Source organism: Vigna unguiculata, chromosome 7 (assembly GCF_004118075.2).
Source record: "Vigna unguiculata cultivar IT97K-499-35 chromosome 7, ASM411807v1, whole genome shotgun sequence".
NCBI lineage: Eukaryota > Viridiplantae > Streptophyta > Magnoliopsida > Fabales > Fabaceae > Vigna > Vigna unguiculata.
Genome location: NC_040285.1, coordinates 2,394,653 through 2,413,180, shown reverse-complemented (window position 1 = coordinate 2,413,180; position 18,528 = coordinate 2,394,653). Strand labels below are relative to the sequence as shown.

Sequence of the window (18,528 nt, the reverse complement as noted above, 5' to 3'; positions counted from 1 at the left end):
TGTATGTGTGGATACATCAATATACATAGAACTTAATCTCAAATTCAACCATGGTAATTATACTAATAAATTAGTAAAGTTGAGATTGAAATGCTTTTATATTTTTAAATATGTATATAAGAAATGAAAAGAAAAAAAAAACTTCTGTTGATTCCTCAATTTGTTAAAAGTAAAAAAGGAATTAAAAATGTATTGAAAGTTTTGCAATTGGAAATAGAATAAATTAAGTAGATGCATCAATTTAATACCGTGCCCTGTCGTTTCCCCTTAAAATATAATTAAAATAAAGGTATGGAAAGGGTCAAAATACGAGTCCATAGGGATGCTGTCGTTTAAGAAAAAAAAAAAACAACCATAGCTGGATTTTTGCCCGAAAGTTCTGTGGAATAAAAAAATTAAGTCTATGATCTACAGTTAATTATTACATTATTACAATACGTTATAGGAAATTTCGGAATAGTTATGATGCGAATTTAATATTTAATTTGTTGCATAAATGATGTATAATAACCTTTTTGGATTTAGTAAATCTTTGAATTTAATCTCTTTCGTGTTCCGAGTTTTATAAATATATATATATATATATATATATATATAATAAAAATAAAAATAAGATACGAATTCAACTTATATAAGAATTAATATCACCATTGATCCAAAATCACTCATATTAGGATTAATACTGATTTAAATCAAAACCTTAATAAGAGTACCTATATAGTACAATGATTAATCTTTCGAAGGAATTCACAGCAAATGAAACATATATTATATATTATTATGCTCACATAAAAAAATTTATATCACTTTTAATCAAAAATATTAAGATAATAAATTTATGATTCTTTTTCCAAAAATAAGGTGTTTAACTTTTTATCTTTATTAATTATGAAATTTAAACTCAAACTTAAATTCCTAATTAATATATATATATATATATATATATATATAAATATCAAAAAATAAATCTTCTCTAGTTTAGAACATAAGTTATATACACTTTTATAATAGTATGTGTATATAAAAATTTACACTATAGGCACTAGTGAATTAATCATTTAAATGATCAATATACATCATTTTATATGATATATCTAGATGATAATTAATCCTAAGTTTGACTATACTCGTTTTCATTTTCCAATTAAATTTTATATTCATCGATGTTTTTAATTATGGTGAGCAAAAAATTTGTATCTTTTTTTCTCTTAAAAAAAATAAAAAGCAAACAAAAAGAGAAATGTGATGTTATCGAGAACTCTTAGAGAGACACATTTTTATTTTATTCAAAGTCAAGTATTAAGGAAAAAAATTATAATTACATAAAGACTTAATTAAATATATCCCAGAAAATAATTGAGTTTCTATTTTTATGTCTATATCATACTAGGTGAACATCTTGGAGAGAATAGAGAATCTTATTTTAATCTTTATTAATTTTTATATGTTTATAAATTGTGTTAGAAATTTAAATGTATTTAAATCTCGTATCAATTATAAATGAGAAAAGTTCAACATCTTATAAATAAAAAATTCATTAATTCATTATTTTAAAATTTTGTTTTGAATTATAGTTTATATTAATTTTTTAAGTTTCACGTTGAGTAAAGATAAAAGAGTTAGATAATTAATATGAAATATAAGATTATCAAAAATTTTGGTTGAAGATAATGTTAGTCATTTATATAAATTTAACTATCTTATTAATTTTTATTAGTATTGTGTCGTCTTAATAAATCTCCCCACCATAAGTTCCCATCATTTTATGTATGTTGAAGTTGTACACAAATCCTTTATTCAGTTTACGGTATAATTAATTTTGAAATTCGTACATGTTAATTAGTATTAGACTTTCTTATTGGGTGATTACAATATACCTTTATGTCATATATATATATATATATATATATATATATATCCCTTTCCAAAATATCCAACCAAACTAAATTAAATTCATCCAATTTAGAATACTCACACCCTTGATTAAAACACTAAAAGATACAGTTTCTGAGGAAGGACAATCGACAATTTTTTAACGAGAAATAAAAAAAAATTAAGAAAGTAAGAAAAGAAATATCATTATCTATAGAAACTAAAATCATATCTCACACATAATATAATAATCTCAATCCATTAATGAGATCTAAAGATACATGATTCAAAAAAATTAACTTGACAGGTGTAGTCAGATTCTGTTCTTGATAAAAAGAAATAAAAAATAACGAAGAACTTGTTAACCATAAATAAATAAGGAATGGGATGAAGGTTTTAGAAAGTATTGATATTCCTTGTCTCCATTTTGGAGTAAAAATATAAGATAAAGAAAGAAAATAATTATAAATATGGCAAGTAAATGTAATTACTAAAAGTAAACCTAGATGAATGGTTTTTAAATTGAAAATAATATAAAATAATTATATTGAACCTCATACAGATTTTTTATAGCTAGTTGTGCATTTAACTTTTATTTGACTGAAAAAAAATCACAGGTGAATGAACAAGATATCTTTTTTCTAAGAAGGTAACATTTAAATGGATTGATTACTATATGTTATTACTTGTTTTCATAAATAATGTTTTGGTTCTCTAGTCTCTACTACTCACTAGTATTTTAAAACTTTAATAAATTAAACATAACTATCAATTCATCATATGTCAACTATTTCTGGTAGAAAAAAAAAATTGAGCTAAAGTGATTGTTGGATTAAGAAAAAATGTCATTTTTTAATTAAAAAAATGTTACTTTGTTTTCATTGTTTCCTTCCTACAGAGTATGTTGGTATAATTTAAGAGGAAGACATATAATTGTTTTCACTGTTCCATTCCATTTAATTTTTTAAAATAACAGATGAATTGAAAATAAGTTAATATTTTAATAAAAAAAAGAAAATATCTTTTCAAACAATAAAATAGTTAAATGTATAATAAATTAATTATTTATTTTCAACAATATTAAATGCCACTATTATTGTAATTTTGAGGTGGGTGTTTGTAAGTTTGATAAGAATATATATATATATATATATATATATATATATATATATATATATATATATTCAAGTGAATCAGTTTATGTTTGGATATTTTTTATTCTGAAAAAAAAAATTGAAAAAAAACCATAATAAACGTTTTGAATTTGATAACTATAAAAGGACAGTAAATTTTAAATAATAAAAATATTTTTTAATCATTATATATTTAAAAATTAATATTTGAAAGATGTGAGAAAATTAAATATATGTTTTACAAAATGTCAATGGAAAAATTGGTCAAATCTAATTTATAATTATTTAAATTTGTATTATTTAAGTATATTTTAATGAATATTTTAAATTCATATTTTTTAATTTTAAGTTTTATCTTATTAACCGGTGGGATCATGTTCAGATGATTTGAGTCCAACTAGATTTACATCAAACTAGTTTAGTTAGACTTAAGTTAATTTGAATCAAATATGTAGAAAATGTTGATGTATTTTTAACTTACAATGTGTGTACTTTTGACATAAATCATTAATCATATAATATTTTATTTTTTGTGATTTGTTTTTAGAAATACTATTTAATTAATATTTAAAATAGTATAGAATACATGTACAATTGTTAATATGAGTATATTTATTAACTAAAATAAAAATGAGACAAAAATTTGATACTTATTATTTATGAATATATGGGGATGAATATTTATTTTGAGGATAAAGATGTTTATTTCCTAATATTATGTAATTAATAAAAAGTGAGGTAAGAAAATTAACATATTGTGTGTGGAGGAGTATGTACGTATGTGAATATATTTGGATGTGTCCTATATTTAATTGTGAATTATTTTATGTGGACGAGAACACCTAACACTAATAAAACATGCTAACGAAATTTCAAAACATTGCAGAAAAGAAGTTAAAATAATATGTTGAGAAAAAAATATTTGAAGTCAACAACAGTGTGTTGAATTCAAACCAAAGAAGGGGATGGAAGAATTTTAATAAATGGACGGAAAGAGAAGTCCCTTCTTCTAATTTTTTTAGTATGCGTGGAGAACTATGAACAGTTTCTTCTTAATTATATTTTATTTACAAATACAAAGAGAAGGATAAAATAAAAAACAATGATATTATGATTATATTTTTTGACTTTGATACTTTATTTTTTTATGAGTCATTAATTAATATATTATAATATCTTTAGTTTTAAAAAAATCAATAACACTAAATATGAAAATCGAAGTATAATTTTACTATAATAAAACTTAAAACAACTTTGTCCGTACGTTTCAAAACCTATAAATCATCTTCTTTCATATTCAATATTTTTTCCAAATATATCAAATGGAAGAGAAAAAAGAATTAAGAGCCTTCATTTTTCTCCCACACCCTTGGGACCAAAATTTTAAATCACAAATAACATTGAAGCAAAATACATCAGCGTTCTCTTCTAAATTAACTTATATACAAGTTGCACATTAATTTTTTTCTTATTTTTAGTAGAAATTATTCATTATTAAAACACTCATTTAAATATCTCCTTAATTAGTAGCGTATGAAGATGCCAAAACAATTCAAAAAAATTTAAACTCAGTGGGTGTTACCCCGAGTAACAAGTATCCACGAAAATGGTTTGAATTTTCCACGAAAATCATAGGTGCATAATTTTTTCTCCGTCAACGTGGATGATGCTTCTTTTATCATATACAAGATCAATACCCGTTTACTTCATTAATAATAATAATCTTGACTTGTAAAAAATCTGAAAATATCGAGTGTACGCTCTATTTTAAAAAGATGCAATTGGTGAGAGAGAAAAAAATAGAATAAAATAATAGGTAATGCGAGAGACACAAAGATATAGATGACGTGACGCAATAAAAAAGATATATGGAGTAATAAAAATAGATTAAATATAAAATTATTTAGTTCTTTTTCAGTTGTGTACTCGTACTCTTTTTAGCATATCATATTGTATTTAATTTATTAGTTATTTTCTTTTATAAATTGAACCTAATGCTAAAGAATATGCAAATTCAATTTACTTAACCAAGGTTCCATGGTGTTAGTTTTGGCATTATCTTTGTATTGTTATATTATATACATGGTTTCAATTAACATTATCCAACTTATGAGCATTACAATCAACAAATTAACTTAGAGATTTTAAGTATTAAGAATTTTAAAAACTAAAAATATTGGGTTAAATATGTTTTTTGTCCCTTAATTTTCAGTAAAATTTGGAATTAGTTTATTTCAAAACTTTGAATCAATTTAGTCATTTATCTTTCGAAATACGTGAATTTAGTCATTTTAATTTAATTTTGTTAGATTTATTTGATATTTCGTATGTATTTCATGATTGTATTTGAGTTGTTTATACTGTTTGACACATTTTCGCTTTAATATTAAGTCAAATACTATTATAAAACGTGTTTGAAATGTCAAATAAACTTAACAAAATTTGATTAAAATGACTAAATCCACGTATTTCGAAATATGAAGGATTAAATATGTTCACAATTTCGAAATGGATTAATTCCAAAATTAACTGGAAGTTAAGGGACAAAAAACATATTTAATCCAAAATATTTTACAAAAATACTAATAAATTATTCACGAAGGGCAAAGTTGGAAGAAAGTTAGATTTGGAATATGATGTTAACTCTCTCACACACATTAAATAGAGAGTACTTACCCTCTTCTGAATTCTGAATTCTGAGGCTCACCACAGCACCATCACCCAAATCTCTCTCACAACATACAAACAAACATGTCTACTCCTCCATCTTCCAATCTGAAAACCTCACACACAGTTCAAGTTTTCTCCGCCATAAAACCATCACCACATGCTCCATCACAATCTTCTTCATCAGCCCTAAGCTCCATGAAGCTGAAGAGCCTCATCCACACCCTCATAGTCTCCCACATGTGCCGCATCATTCGTGCACTCTCCAAACTCAAAGCTGCAATCTTGCAAACCCTCAAGGGAAACCACTCCAACAACATTCACTACCTCCACCACAGAAAGCAAAAGATGACCAAGAAGATCATCTCCGGCTCCTTCAGGCTTCACTACAACTGGTGCTCCTCCAAATCCTCTCAGCTCATCACAGTCCCCGCAAGGGTCTTTCAGGGTTTGTCCAATCCTCCCGATTCCGACCACTTCTACGAGGACTGTCACGGCAGCGCCCACCTCTCCGGTTACTTGCGGTGGCTGGAAGACAAGATTTCCGACGACGATAGCAATGACACCAAAAGTTATTGTGACACTAACGAAATCGATATGCTGGCGGAATTGTTCATTGCGGATTGTCACGAGAAGTTTAGGTTGGAGAAGCAAGAATCTGATAGAATGTTCCATGAAATGTTGGCCAGAGGCATGTAAAAGTTCAGACAATAGCTAGAGGGGGAAAATTTATGGAGTATTTGCGTTTCTTAGAATTGTAACTTTTAAGGAGTGAAAAGAGATGAATTAATGGAAGATGGGGATTCATGCTCATATATATATATATATATATATATATATATATATATATATATATATATATATATATATATATATATATATATATATATATATATGTTCATAGTCATGGAAGTTTTATTTTGCCTTTGGCTTGTTAATCAGAATATGGAACTGCATCTTCGAATTCTCACTCTTTTTTTCTCTGACTTTACATGTTATAAAACAACTGTCACGGTTCCGACCAATTGCAGAAAATCATTACATGTTACATGAAAACTGGCTGATACCATACGTATGTGGTGGTCCTGTGTATCGTGTAATAATTTCTCTCGAAGGGTGTGTGGTTGGCTGAGTGAAAACACGTGAACTGGGTTGCTGTTGCTGAAGAATTAATTCTATGAGATGGGGTTAATTAATTTCAACAGTGCTTGTTTTCATAGTCATGGAAACTTGCAGTAAAACATGATCATGGAAACTTTGTTAACTGGGATGAACTGCAGTAAAAGTTCTTACTCTTTCTTCTTTCTTTATGCAGTTTCGTTGACAGAAACAATGATATCTGCTTACTAGTAATTTGCAGATTAAAAAATTTGAACAAATGAAATTTAAATTCCCAGTGAAAATGAAATAAACTGCTAATAAATTTTGCGTAGATGGAATTGTATTTATACACGAGGTGGAATTGGTTTTCTTCTAATGCAACTTTGAATAGAATACAATTTTTAGGAAAATAACCATTGACCTGAATTATATATTATATGAAAACGATCGGTGTAACAGTAGTTTTTGGGAAAATGGGCTATTTCAGCTGTGAATTCAAAAATATTATATTATGCAAGTGGTGAAATTTGGCTTTAATAAAAATAAATAATAATTATCTATCAAACAATCGTGTGAATTTAAAATACATTGCAAAGTGAAAAATTAAATCATTTTATATTAACTTAAAATTATAAAAATGTAGCCAATGTGATAAAAAAATTAAATTTGATTATGAATTTTGAAATAAAATTATTTGATATAAAAAGGGATTGTTCTTTTTTTTATAAATAACTTAAGAACACTTGGGGGCATTAGCCATTCCAAATGTTGTTCAATGTGGAAATGTGAAGAATTATCATGTGTTACTTGAACAATTTTATAATTTTCATCTCCTATTTATTTAAATATTTAAATATGAGATAAAATAATTAATAATATTTAAATATGTATTACATGAGTATTATAATCAGGATTGTACATAAGTGGAGGTTAAAGATTACATAATTTCTTACAAATGGAATTAGATTCTCTGTTCTTTTAACCATGGTATTAACAAGAGTATTTATCATTCAAATGGAAAATTTTCACATTTGTTTCCAAAACAGCACACTCTAATCTTTATTTATTTAAATAGCACATTTTTACTAGGTCAGAACTCGGTAAAACCTTACCGAATTCTGAACATATTTTCAATAACCCTGTTTAAAATAGATGTTAATACAAAATTATATATAAAATTTGATTTTTTTGAATATCGAATTTTAGACTAACATAATAGAAACGTGTTATATGAGAAAACAAAAGGACAATGAAAACGTGGTATATTGGAAAATAAGAGTTACAAGGTACAATTAATATATATAAATTTATGGATTAAATATATTTTTAGTTTTTTAATTTTCATAAAAAATTGGAATTAGTCATTTTTAAAATTTTGGACCAATTTAGTCTTTTATCTTTAAAAATAAGTTTGTTTAATTATTTTAATTAAATTTTGTTAGATTTATTTAACTTTTCATATGTATTTCTTAGCTAACATCAAAAGAAAAATGTGTCAAACAATGTAAACAACTCAAATGTTATCATAAAATACATTTAAAATGTCAAACAAATTTAACGAAATTTGATTAAAATGATTAAATTCATGTATTTTTAAAGTAAAAACTAAATTAGACCAAAATTTAGAAGAAAAATTAATTTCAATTTATTTCAGGATATAAGGTAAGGGACATTACTGACATTTGTAAAAGAATGGTATGACAAAATTTTCAACTAAATTATAAGTAGGAATATATAGTAAAGATGTTTAATTAAAAAAAATATTAATTTGTATTTACTACTTGTCTAAAAAATTTATGTGACCAATTATTTAGAAATGATGACGTGTGTTTTAAAGTAATTATTGTAAAATTAAATTATTATTTTGTGATTGAATAGGGTATATTTTCAGTAATCCAACTAATTATTAATAAAGAAAAGACTGTTTATTTTCAATAGACTTTATTTTATAATACATATAGGAATAGATTATGGTGGAAGAGTACTCCATGGAGGATCCTAATCCACCAGAAGAGGTTATGTCTTGTCATTATAGCTATAAAGGTGATCTTCAATGGAAACAAAGTGGGCCTAACGTTGTTGCATGTGTGCTCTTTTACATGTACACTGCACAAGACATTTTTTGTATCGCAGTATGTGTGGTTGAAACAAAATAAATAAAGCAGATAAATATATACGAAAATAATTTGTCGATTACTAAACTTTTAATAATTTTCTCTTACAAATATTTTAAGTAACATTTTTAAGTGGTTTTTTATTTTTTTATTTTCTCATTTTCAATATTTCAAAACCATTTAAAAAATATCACTTCATATTATAAAAATAAATTGTTAAAATTTAATAGTAAAAATATCATTGTTCAAATATATAATGACTAAATAAAAATGTATACGAAATGAAATAGAAATTAATTGAGAAAGCTGATTGAAGAAAAAATTTAGAAGATCAAGAACGACGTAGAAAAAAAAATAAAATATTACTAATTCTTTTCATTGTTTGTCTTATATAATTTCACTAATCTATTTACATCCATCTCCTCCAACCAAACATACGTGAAAATTAAAAAGAAAAAGAAAAGTGAGTCACAGACTTAATTCATGAAAAGGATTTATAGAAAGAAAACAACAAATGTTGATGTATAGAAGTTTGTGAAAATATATATTTTATATTTTTTTTCTCTTGTAATTAACTTTACCCTTCAAATAATTCTGATTATGGATAATGAAAATAATTAACGAAGAGTTATAAAAAATGTTGTCATACATACGTAACAAGGACTTAATTATTATAACAATATTTTATATCATATATTACCTATGTCAACTTAATGTTTTCTCATGACCTAGACAACATTATTTCAGAAACCTATAACTATTGCAACAATAATTATATGATTCTGAATCCACCCAATTAAATACTATTCATTGAGATCATAGAAGCACATACACAGAGTCCTATGAATTATAGAAGATACATTGACAGTTACAAAACGATAAAATAATAAGCAAACAAAAAACGCATCACAAAAACTGCAATTAATGCATGGAAATGGCAGAGAGTGCAGCTAGCTGTGACCAGAACCATGTGTGATGCTATACCAATACTTTGGCTTACATGCTCATCACACAAGTTCATCATAAACTAATTTTCTTATTATATCATTGTTGCTGATCCAACACATGAATTTGAATATGAATTTCTCCTATATATTTGAAGGAGATTTACTTTTAAAGGTATAATAAAAAATTATACGGCGCCATGTCTTCTGGGACCTAAGTATCGTCCTAAATTAGTGGACAACAACATATATCTTATCCCTTACTAAAGCATTTTTTGGCCTCATTCGTTTGTCTCTATTGTTTGTTTCTGAGGGTTGTGGCCAAAATACGTATGAATGAGAAAGGATCATCACCGTACCAATGAATGTGTTAACACATTATTCATTTACTAGGTTGCCCCGTGTGTGTGCATGAAAGACCCTTCTTATCGAAGGGAACACAGAATTGTAAGTCACGTGAAACTTCTCAACTTCTCATTTCAATGTCTTAACTATGTCTTACAACCTCTGGTTCATGTTTCCAGATGTTAACACAAGAATATTCAAACAACTTTTGGTTTAAATGAAAATCATGAATCCATCTTTAACCTAATTAAACATGTACTAGAAAAAAAACATGTCAATTCATAAAGTATGGACCATATAAGTTTTGCACACATTTGAGCTTATTCTGAAAATAATAAGGACTTTTTGGGAAATTTCTCCATTGTCCATGTTTGTATGTTTCCGTAAAAGATTAATTCAGGTAAGAGTACGGATATATTTTGGTCTCTCCACGAGTTATTTATATGGGTTTTAGTGACATCTTTTTAATGTATTTATTTGAATGCCACTTTTAGTGTTGGTTGTGAATGGAAAATTTGTCAAGAAAAAAGTCTGTTGGTGTGAGTGCAATAATTTTAAAAAGTTAAAAGTTGTTTTTTTATTAGGATTTTTAAATTTGTGTCTATAGTTATTGTTTTTTTAAATATTAATTCCTTACCTAGTGTCTTTAGGCACCTATCAAGATTCTTCATCTTATGATATTTGTTAATGTTGACATTGTTTTATCTCACAATAGCATGATTATGTTTGATAATGTATTGAAAACTAAAAGTTAAAAAGTAACCTAAAAAAGTTGAAAAACTATGGTTCATAATTGAAGTGCTAAATAAAAAGTGATCAATCAAGGTCAATCTCACTCAAAATTTTCAAAATAAACATTGTAGATAAAATTACTCAAACTCTTCCAGAGTTAAAAATAGTTAAAAATCCAGTTGAAATAGTGTGTCATCCAAATATTATGTGATAAGATTTAACAGCAAAAATGATCCACCTGCTCCAATCCTCCTCTGTTTCAGTGTTTGTGTTTGAATAATTTTCAAAATCTTTTGTTGAAATTTCAACAAGAAAATCATAATAAAAGGAGAAGAAGCATGAGTAGCAAAGAGAGGAATCTTAACATTGACTCAGATAAATATATATATATATATATATATATATTAAAATGTTGGTCCCCCTTAGGTTATTAGATTACAGTGATGAAGATGCACACACCCTGTCCCAGTAGCAGACAGGTAGATCATGCTACAGTGTTCTTTCTCTCTCTCTCATGCTATGTGTGAGAAAAGACATTCATCTTATTACTCTCTTTTTTGACATTGTCTCATATCGAAAAGGATTGATTGATAAAGATTTCTTGTTTTTATTGGAAAATTCCACATATGAATCAATGATTCACTTCAGCTTAATTATAATACTTTTCATTTTTTCAGATTCAACCAAATTTTTTTCTTTAATTAACCATCTTATTTATTTAAAACCCTAATGGGTCACTTATCTATTTCTCACTTGACCATGTAAGAAGAAGCCAAGAACACAATGAGTGATGCAATACATTGTATAGATACGTTCTTCCATTCAACGAGGCCTTATTAGAAATACCATCTTCTCTTAATAAACAAAGAAAATAAATTTTGATTTCTGATTACAAAGTAATTAACTTTATGATTAGATTAGAAGTGTAGGATTAATGATTGAACAATTCTAGGGTTTGATGATTAAAAATGAGAAACAATTTTGGGAGATAGACACGTAATATGGAAGCATTTGTCTTGTTACTGTTAAGCCATGTGATACATGCGCTGTTCAGGTTTAATTAATGCAAAGTTTAATCAATTAATAATCTTTGTAATCAAAATGCTAGAATCTCACGTCAATGCGTTCACATTATTATCAAGAATCTCAATTGTAATGAATCTTTTAAGACCATTAGTTTGGGATGGTAGATGTACGAGGATGCATTTGCGAGTGTGAGTCATAGATTTGTTTTTGAGGATTCGAAACGATTTGGAAGTGATATTTGTGAAAGAAAATGAGTTTTGTATTTGGCCATTAAGGGTGTGTTTGGTTTGGTGTTGGATAATTGATTTTAGCTAAATCAATTCTTCAACGCAAAAACAAGAATTAGTTGCTTCACATTTAATCTGAAATTTTTAACTTTTAATTGATTTTGAAAATCAAATACGTATTTATTTTGCGTTAAAAAATCAATTATAATCAATTCTACATCAATTTAACGTAGAATCAAACACAAAACATGTGATGTAAGAGAATATATTTTTAAAAATAAACATCCTTCACTTTAATTTGAAATAAAAATGTCCATTAAGGAGTCTTGGTTATGTAAGTGTTAGACATGTGTAAACCATGAGAGAAAGGAAAAAAAAAAGGATGCGTACAAAAAATGCACAAGAAAAGTTTGGGTGAAAAATCACTCAAAGAGAGCTTGTTTGCTTATTGATTTATTAGAACCTTTGTTGAATATATAAAGTACAATGTCCCATCATATAGTGGAAAAAATAAAAACAAAATAAAAAAGAATATTTGATAATAATAAGAAGAGAATCAAATATATGATATCTCTATCAATATAAATAAAAATAGGAGATATATAATATCTTTATCACCCTTTCTCAGGGTGGACATGAAGATTGTAAAGGTTCAACTTGGAAGTAGCAACCCGGAAAGTAAAAGGATGTAAGGACTTAGTAAACATACGAGCAAGTTGACTTCTAGAAGGAACATGGAGAAGGTGAATAAGACCATCAACAAACTTTTGTCGAATAATGTGGCAATCAAGTTCTATGTGCTTGGTTCTCTCATGAAAAGTGAGATTCTTGGCAATGTGAATAGCATAATTATTGTCACAAAAGGCAGTGTAAGGAGTGGGAATAGAAAAATGCAAATCCTGAAAAAGGTATTGAACCCATTGTAGTTCACATGCCAGGGATGCAAGGCGCGATACTCAGCCTCAGAAGAAGATCGTGAAACAATGGTTTGTTTCTTAGACTTCCAAGCAACCAAAGAGGTGCCTAAGAAAACACAATATCCAGAAATAGAGCGTCAGGTAGTGGCACATGTTGCCAAATCAGAATCAAAAAATGCCTAAATTTTAAAAGAGGTGTTGGATTTATACAAAAGGCCATATCCAGGAGCATTTTTCAAGTATCGAATGATCCGTAAAGCCTAGTGCATATGTGGTTCACGCGGAGAAGAAACAAACTGGCTGAGTTGTTGGACAGCAAAACTAATATCAGGCCTGGTGTTAGTCAAGTAAAGTAATCATCCAATCAGACGTCGAAAGGAAGAAGGATCTGGTAGAAGAGCTCCCTCGTCAGCATGAAGTTTGATAGAAGGATCAGGTGGTTGTTGGTGCAGAGGTTTACATCCAAGCATCCATGTCTCTGAAATGAGGTCCAAACAGTATTTCCTTTGATTCAAAATTAATCCATCAAGAGAACGAGAGACTTCAAGGCCCAAAAAATACTTGATAGGGCCAAGATCTTTAATATGAAATCTAGAATGAAGATGAGCTTTTACAGCATTAATTTCAGCAATGCTATTGCCAGTGAGAACCACATCATCGACATAAACCAATAAAGTAGTAATATTAGAGACAGATTTATTCACAAAGAGAGAGTGATCAGCAGAGCTTTGTGTGTAACCAAGAAGAAGTAGCTCTGAAGTTAATTTTTGATTCCAATTACGACTAGCTTGTTTTAAACCATATAAAGACTTATTAAGCTTACAAACAAGATTTGGCTGGGGAAGAGAAAGACCGGGTGGAGGCTTCATATAGATCTCTTCATGTAACTCTCCATGGAGGAAAGCATTATCAACATCCAACTGATGAATAAACCAATCACTAGCAGTGGCCAAGGCTAAAAGGATGCGGACAGTAATAAGTTTAACAACAGGAGAGAAAGTTTCGAAATAATCAATCCCCTCGGTTTGAGTAAAACCCTTAGCCATCAATCGTGCTTTAAACCTATCGACTGTGCCATCTGGTTTATGTTTGAATTTGTAAACCCGGCGGCAACCAATTGGCTTGATGTCAGAAGGAGGAGGAACTAAAGTCCAAGTCTGGTTTCTGTCAAGAGCATGTAACTCAGCATCCATAACCTGTTTCCAACAGTCTTGTTGAACAGCTTCTTTAAAGGAGAAAGGTTCAGCTTGGGCAGAAGAACAATTATCATAAGAAACAAAAGAATGCATTGGATAAGGTGTGGAAAAAGTAGAGCATGAAGTGGAAGCAACACCACAATAATATTGATCTAAGTATCGATGCCTGTTTTTCACTCTATGAGATGTTCTAAGATCAAGATCAGTAACTTCAGCATTATCAGAAACAATACTAGTAACAGGATCCATAGTAAGGTCAGTGGCATGTGAAACAGGTAAAGCTGGAAAATCATACATGCTAATATCACAATTAGGAGAATCATCAATTGAAGCAATAGAGTTATCAAAAGGCAAAGAGAATGAGTAAGGAAAAATATTTTCATGAAAGATAACATTCCTAGTCACAAAAATAGACTTGGAGTGAAGATCATACAAAACATATCCCTTTGTTCCAGATTTATAACCAAGAAAAACACATTTTAAGCTTCAAGAATCAAATTTAGTTCTTTTAGTATTGGCAGAACTAGCGTAAGCCAGACAACCAAAAACTTTTAGATTAGAAAAATCGGGTTTAGTAGAATAGACCAATTCATAAGGAGATTGATTACTGAGAAAAGGAGTCGGTAACCTATTAATTAGATGAACATCCAATTTAAGGGAATAGGACCAGAAAATGTTTGGTATTTTTGCTTGAAAAAGAAGAGCACGACAAACATTAAGAAGATGTTGATGCTTCCTCTCAACAATCCCATTTTGTTGAGGAGTTGCAACACAAGAAGTTTCATGAAAAATACCCTTGCTATTATAAAAATCATTAAGAAGAAACTTTTTGCCATTATCGAAACATATTTTCTTAACCTTGCAAGAAAACTGATTTTCTGTCAAATTAATAAAGTCTTAAAGAAGAGATCTGACTTCTGTTTTATTTTTAAGAAAAAGAATCCAAGTAAATTTGCTATAATCATCAACTATAGTCAAAAAATACTAGTATCCATCAATGGAAGAGACGGAAATCGGACCCCAAATATCATGGATAAGTTCAAAAAAATGAAGAGATTTACTCATGCTGGAAGAATATTTCAGACGTTTTTGTTTGGCAAAAGCACAAGCATCACAAGCAATAATAGAAGGAGAAAAAATATCAGAATGATCAGAAACAGGAAGCTGTAAAATTTTATTAGATGGATGACCAAGTTTCATATGCCACAAGTTACACGGGCTAGCATTATTAATGAGAGTAGAATGTGGTAAAGAAATATTTGTGTTAGATATACTCAAGTTACGTCTGTCTTGAGAACTATCTAAGAGATAAAACAAGCCTTGATGTTTCCTAGCCGCTCCAATTGTTTGGAAGGTATCTGTCTGCACAATAAGACAAGTATTTTGGGAGAAAACCATAAGACAATGAGTAGAATTAAGCAATTTAGGAATAGATATGAGTTGAACAGAAAATTCAGGGACAAAAATAGTGTTGTGAAGGATAAGATTGCCCAAGACAATGGTACCCGAGAATTTAGCAATGACAGAGTTTTGGTTGGGTAATTTTATAGAAATAGGTTTGAGATTTTGAAATAAAGATTTAAAAGGACAAATATGGTCAGTAGCACCACTATCTAAAATCCAAGAAAAAAGGAAAAAACAAAACCTGTGGGTTTGGTAGTACATTGATGAACAACAGTAGCTGTGGAAGAAGAATCATTGAGACTGCTGAATCAAGGCGAGGAAAGCTTCATACTGCTCTCTAGAGAAACCAAACTAAGCTTCAGCTTTGTCATCCTTCCCGGCACGAGGATCGACAGTAGAGGAGACGGTATCAACCATACTATACTAGCATGAGCAGAGGGCTTGGAAGGAGGAGGTTGGACTTTAGTGTGTAGATTAGAGTCTTGAGGCACACCATGCTTAATCCAACAAGAATCAGATGTATGATTGGTTCGGTGACAATGGTCACAATATTTAGGATTGCGGCCACCAGACCGAGGAAAGCGGCCTCGTCCATGATTGCTAGAGAAACCACTGTGAAAATTTTTAACATGTCCCTCGTGAAAGGCAAGATTGGTCTAGAATCTTGAGAATTAGAATGAAAAGTAGCCTTAAATTCACGTTCTTGTTGAAGAATCAAAGAGAAAGTTTTCACCAAAGTAGGTATAGGCTCCATAAGCATAATTTGAGACCAAACCTAAAAGAATTCATCATTCAGGCCACGAAGAAATTTGATGACACAATCATCATCACGCTCTTTCTGAATCTTGGAAATCAAGCCACATGTGCAAGGAGAAGCACAGGTACAGACAAGAATCGTGCGATACCAAAAAGAGTTCTTTCCAAAGGATTTGAAGGCATGTGTAATATTGAGAAATTGTGGAATCACCTTGTCAACAATTCTGAATTTCCTCCTATAAATCGGCAATGCGAAATTTATCCCCACGAGAGAACCTTTGAAGAAGATCGATCCATATATCAGACGCAAACTCCATCCACATAACAGATTGTTTAATGGCGGGCGTCATGGAGCGAGTGAGCCATGAAATTACTATTTTGTTACAACGTTTCCAAGCTTCATGCAAGGGATCATTAAAGGGTGGACATGGAAGGGTGTCGATAACAAAACAGTCCTTGTTTTTGGTTTCCAACGCAACGAGCATATCATATCGCCATTGCGGATAGTTGTTATCTGAAAGAAGATGTGACACCAAGACAAGAGCAAGATTCTCACTGGGGTGAAGAAATAGGGGATGGGCGGGATTAGTGAGATTATCAAAGCATGGGTTGGGGTGCCCAGGATTTGGGGGAGAACTAGAGGATGATGTAGTATTGGCCATGGCAGGAAATCAATAAGAAAGGAAAAAAATATGCGGAAAGCGATTTAAATCTAATATCATGTTAGACATATGCAAGCCATGAGAGAAAAAAAAAAGATGCATACAAAAAAACGCACAAGAAAAGTTTGGGTGAAAAACCAATCAAAGAGAGCTTGTTTGCTTATTGATTTATTAGAATCTTTGTTCAATATATAGAGTACAATGTCTCATCATATAGAGAGAAAAATAAAAATAAAATAAAAAGAATATTTGATAATAATAGAAGAGAATCAAATATATGATATCTCTATCAATATAAATAAAAACAGAAGATATATAATATCTTTATCGGTAAGGAAAAGAAAGAATTGATTGTGGTTTATTGTGGTAGGCACGGAATCGATTCTGGAGATGTGGAATCGATTTTGGACGTGTTAGGTGGGTAAAATCAATTGAGTGTTAAAAACATGTAAGAATTGATTCTGAATATTAAAGAGGAGATGAAAATTATTCTTTTGTGATAATGGAAGAATCGATTCTATTAGAATGGAATTCATTCTATACATTTTGAAATACAACTGAATATAAACCTTACTTATTTTATTTCAATATAATCCTATAAATTCTTAATTTTTATTTTTATATACAAAGTAACATTTCATTGTACAAACATAATTTTATAATAACACTAATAATATAACTTAATAATCACTGTAATTATAATATTAATATTAATAATAATTAAATAATAATAATAGTATTAACGATAACAATAACAATAATTCTAATAATATAACAATAATATTAATATTAACATTTTTATAAACAATAACTACTCTAATTTTATTTATTTTTATGATCAAGAAAGAATTTGTAATCTTTATTATTTTTCAATAAAATATTTTTTAATCTAAAATACTCATTATATTATACACAAATTTTTACGAACTTTTGTTTTAAATTTAATCAAATCACCCTATTTTTCTTTTAATTCAAACAATAGAATCTCTTTTCTGTTCCCTCATATCATCGGCTCAACATCTTTTTTAATATTTTTTATAATTTATGCGTCCTTTCTTTATTTCTAAAATCATATAGTTTTTTCATTATATTAAAAATGTGAATGAAAGAAAGATTCTCCCCGCACATTTATTTAAAAATATTATTTTGGCTAAAATTTAAATGAAATTGAAAATTAAAAGGTTAATTTAGTTTAAAAAACTAACTTTTAGAAATAAGAATAAAAGGTGAATTACGTCGTTAAAATATAAAAAATGTACTTTTAATTAATTAAAAGTATGAAGGAAGTGTACATCCGTTTAAAAACTACAAAAATAAAGTGCTAGAAATATCTATTTTAAAGCAACAAATAAGGTAAATATCATTTCCTCGTAAGAAAAAAAAAAAAAAACTCCAAACATTAGGTCTTGCAGAAGTGAATATGCGATTTTGG

The 18,528-nt window shown here is 28.6% G+C and overlaps 1 protein-coding gene across 1 annotated transcript; it reads left to right on the top strand.

The window, feature by feature from the left end:
* The first annotated feature begins 5,700 nt into the window (after positions 1–5,700).
* Positions 5,701–6,485, top strand: LOC114192170. The gene has a single exon (XM_028081796.1). It carries the CDS (start codon positions 5,757–5,759, stop codon positions 6,369–6,371), a length of 615 nt encoding a protein of 204 aa, XP_027937597.1. The 5' UTR covers positions 5,701–5,756; the 3' UTR covers positions 6,372–6,485.
* Positions 6,486–18,528: the final 12,043 nt, after the last annotated feature.